At 46.0% G+C, this 3,383-nt stretch overlaps 1 protein-coding gene across 1 annotated transcript in view; it reads left to right on the top strand.

Annotated features, from left to right (window-relative positions):
- The window catches only part of MELTF (melanotransferrin), a 66,102-nt gene that overhangs the window by 49,278 nt on the left and 13,441 nt on the right, over positions 1 to 3,383 (top strand). The window contains exons 12-13 of the mRNA XM_019503532.1: positions 1,257 to 1,353; positions 2,784 to 2,978. Of these exons, the coding sequence (XP_019359077.1) occupies positions 1,257 to 1,353; positions 2,784 to 2,978 (292 nt within the window). The remainder of the gene's footprint in view (positions 1 to 1,256; positions 1,354 to 2,783; positions 2,979 to 3,383) is intronic.

Raw genomic sequence — 3,383 nt, forward strand, 5'->3', positions numbered from 1 at the left:
CATTGTCGCAGTGCGCTCCACTGTGCCTGGAGGCAGCGAGGCCTCTCTGACACGCACGACGAGCCGTGCTGTTGTTCTGAGATTGTGCAAAATGGGTTTCGCGAGGAAGAATTCCAAGCAAATCAACATGCTTAGCCTAAAAGTCACAGGCAAGACTTGAGTGTATGGCTTGGATCCTTTTCTACCGGGGCGGGACAGACAGATGCACATTCCTAAATGGCTCAAGGTCTCTCAAATATTCTGTAGTCCTGTGGGCCTTTCTCCACTGAAATCTAGCTATTCCATTTGCACAGAAAGTGTGTTTTGTTTGGCAATATGCTTAGTCATGTACAGATGTGACTTAAAAAGATGGGTTTCCTCCTTCTATCCATCCACAAATTGTAGCTGTTCTCTGAAAGGGAAAGAATGTTATTGAATTATACACAAAAAGAGGGGGGGTGAAAATATCCATGGGGCAGACTTTATTTTACTAGTAGATAAGTGATATTTGCCTCTCTCTGAGCTCTGCAGCGGATGGGGCTTGGATTTGAGTCAGTTTTGTGTTGTTTGCCAGTGTAGGGGAACTTTTCCAAAATGTCGATAATAAAACTGTGTGGTGAGTACTGAGGCTAACTCTGGCCTGTTCCATTCGGGAATGAGATGTCTTCTATGACTCACGGGTCCCTGGCTCCCTGCTAAGTGGAAAGGGAGCCTCGTGCCCTCTCCACTGGCTTCTTGGTTTCTCTACCCCAGGTCAGAGTACAGGGCTGCTTTTGCCTTCATGTGCTCTACATCCCCAGGCTGCTTCTAGCTTGAGAGAGTGGCTAGCAGCAGCAGGAAGGTGAAGAGGTCCTGGCAAGAGGTTGCCAGAGCTCATGTCTAGCAAGAATCGCAGCTTGCTTTTGCTGCCTGGTAGTCAGACGCCCTGACATTGCAGTATCACCAGTAATGTGAGTGATGTTAAGCATCTTAAAGCCAGCCTGTGTCTTAAGGACTAAATCAACTGCTGTTGACACTTTCTGCATTTCAGCATCTGAGGCCTGTCTGAGTAAAGGGTTTTATTCTGTACTTAATTGGTGTGAAGTGATAGAAAATTAATTTGGGATTATCTGCGTAACTGCTGTGGAGTAGCGCCTGGAAGTGTGCTGTATAGGCCACAATGTACTTTATGGAGCTGCTAATGTTGTGCCTCCCGAACGTAGCTGTGGGATGCGTGACCCCGCTTTGTCAAGGACTTTTTCTTTTTCATGCAACTCCTGCATTGTATTTATTTTCAGAAAAAGGAAAGTGATGCTGTAACTCTGGGTGGAGCTGATATTTATACTGCTGGGAAGACATATGGCCTGGTGCCAGCTGCGGGGGAAAGTTACTCTGGTAAGGAGAGGGAACATAGGCCTTCTGTTGTCCAGGCTGCCTGTCTCCTTGGCTGTTTCAAAACGCCTCTCAAGACACAGTCTGTGGTCACTGGACCCACCTGGAAAATCATTTTCAAAAGGAAGCTAACTAGTTCCTTTAATCCCAAAATCCCCACCTTGAACTGAAGTGACTGTGTGGACAGAACAGGCTCCCCCTGTGGAGCTTGTTGGCTGAAGTAATCTGGGAAGAAGGAAGACTGTGTCATATACTCAGTATGGACCCTTACGTGTATTCACCTCCTTTCTATCTTGAGCACAAAACAAGATGTGCTCTTGTCACTTATCACACAATGAGATTCATACTACCTCAAGAATCTGGCACTAGTCAGTAGTGGATGAATACCAAGCAGAAAGACAGTATGTAGGAGTAAGGACACCAGAGCATATGAGACTGTTTGTGGACTGTGATGTACAGCTGTGATGTTAATATAGAAAAGAGATACTTGAGTGGGGACATAAGGGTTTACAAAATACTAAATGGTGAAGAAAAAGTAAAATGGGGGGTATTACTTTCACTCAATACAAGAACAAGTGGCCACAAAATGAAACCAGTATGTAGTAAGTTTAAGACTACCAAAAGGAAGTTCTTTGTTGCCCAGCTTGTAACTGAAGTGTGGAACTCGTGGCCCCAGATATGGTGGAAGCTGACGGTTTAGCCAGATTGAAAGAAAGGATTGGACACATTCTTGGAGCCACTGCACGTGGGAGCTAGGGATACAGCCTCTGAATCAGAACTTCCTAGACCTTCAGTGCTGGAGGCAGCCAGGGAGAGAGGGGCAGTGGAAACAACCCTGGGGAGAGCCGGTTCACTCTCCCTTCCAGCATCTGTGCTCTGCCTCTGTGAGACAGGATATGGGGCAAGACCCAGTACATGGCCGTTCTTATGCTCTTATAATGAATTTTACAAAGATGTTGGTGGGCTGGAAAGGGTTCAGAAATGAGCTGCTGTCTGGGACTCTAGAAATCTGCATGATTTGTAGAGATTCCCCCACCCCCATCTGCAGATTTTATTTGTAAACAACATGCTTTCTAAAGCAGTTTGTCAAGTTGTTTTGGACCCAAACACAGTTTTGTAGAAGTGAGGGGAAAAGGAGGCAGGGAATTAAACCAGATTTTAATAGATATAGTTTAATGACATTTAAAACAAATCTCTCTAGATTGAGAGCAATAAAAACATCTCTGTCAGTGAAAGGCTGCATATGAATGCCACATCACACTGTAATCCAGATGAAAGAGACCGTGTATTGCAATGGGAAGAGGAATGTGACTGCTGGTCAGTCTCCTTCATGCAGAGCGTGTTAGGAAGTCAGCAGCAAATGAGACGATGCATGTGCAGGTTGTCACTGAGACATTCAGGAAGAGGTAACGGTGTCCTTCTGTTTCTGTAAGCTGACGACAGCAGCAGCGTGTATTATGCCGTGGCGCTAGTGAAATCGAATGCTTCCAACGCCTTCACCTTCAGGGACCTGAGCGGGAAGAAGTCCTGTCACACAGGATATGGGAGACTGGCTGGCTGGAGCATTCCCATTGGTGTGCTTATTAAAAGGGGCTTTATTAAGCCCAAGGACTGTAACCTTCCTCAAGGTAAGTGGGGACACGCCACAGACAGAAACATACATTTTGGTCACTGGAAAATAATTCCAAAGAGAAATTCCGTAGCTGGGTGGTCTGCTGGTCCGTATTTCACACTGGCAAAGGTCTAGTACATTTGCAGCTCAATGCCTCGAGTCTAGATCTGCTGTGCCTGGCCAAGCTAATGCAGGTGATGTGAATCTCTGCACATTATTGTCTTTAGAATACGTCTTGTAGGTGGAGAAATCTTTCACCTCAATTTCTGCCAAAACTTTATAGGCTCAGTCCTTCAACCCTTAGCCTCCTGCAAGTTATCCATATACCAGGAGTGTCACGGACTCTGCCTCACTGTGTCCCTCTAGGGATAACTGAGGTCAGTGTAGGAGCATATGTGAGCAAAGGTCGTGGGATCAGGCC

Source organism: Gavialis gangeticus, unplaced genomic scaffold (assembly GCF_001723915.1).
Source record: "Gavialis gangeticus isolate Ggan-Ray unplaced genomic scaffold, GavGan_comp1, whole genome shotgun sequence".
Lineage (NCBI taxonomy): Eukaryota > Metazoa > Chordata > Crocodylia > Gavialidae > Gavialis > Gavialis gangeticus.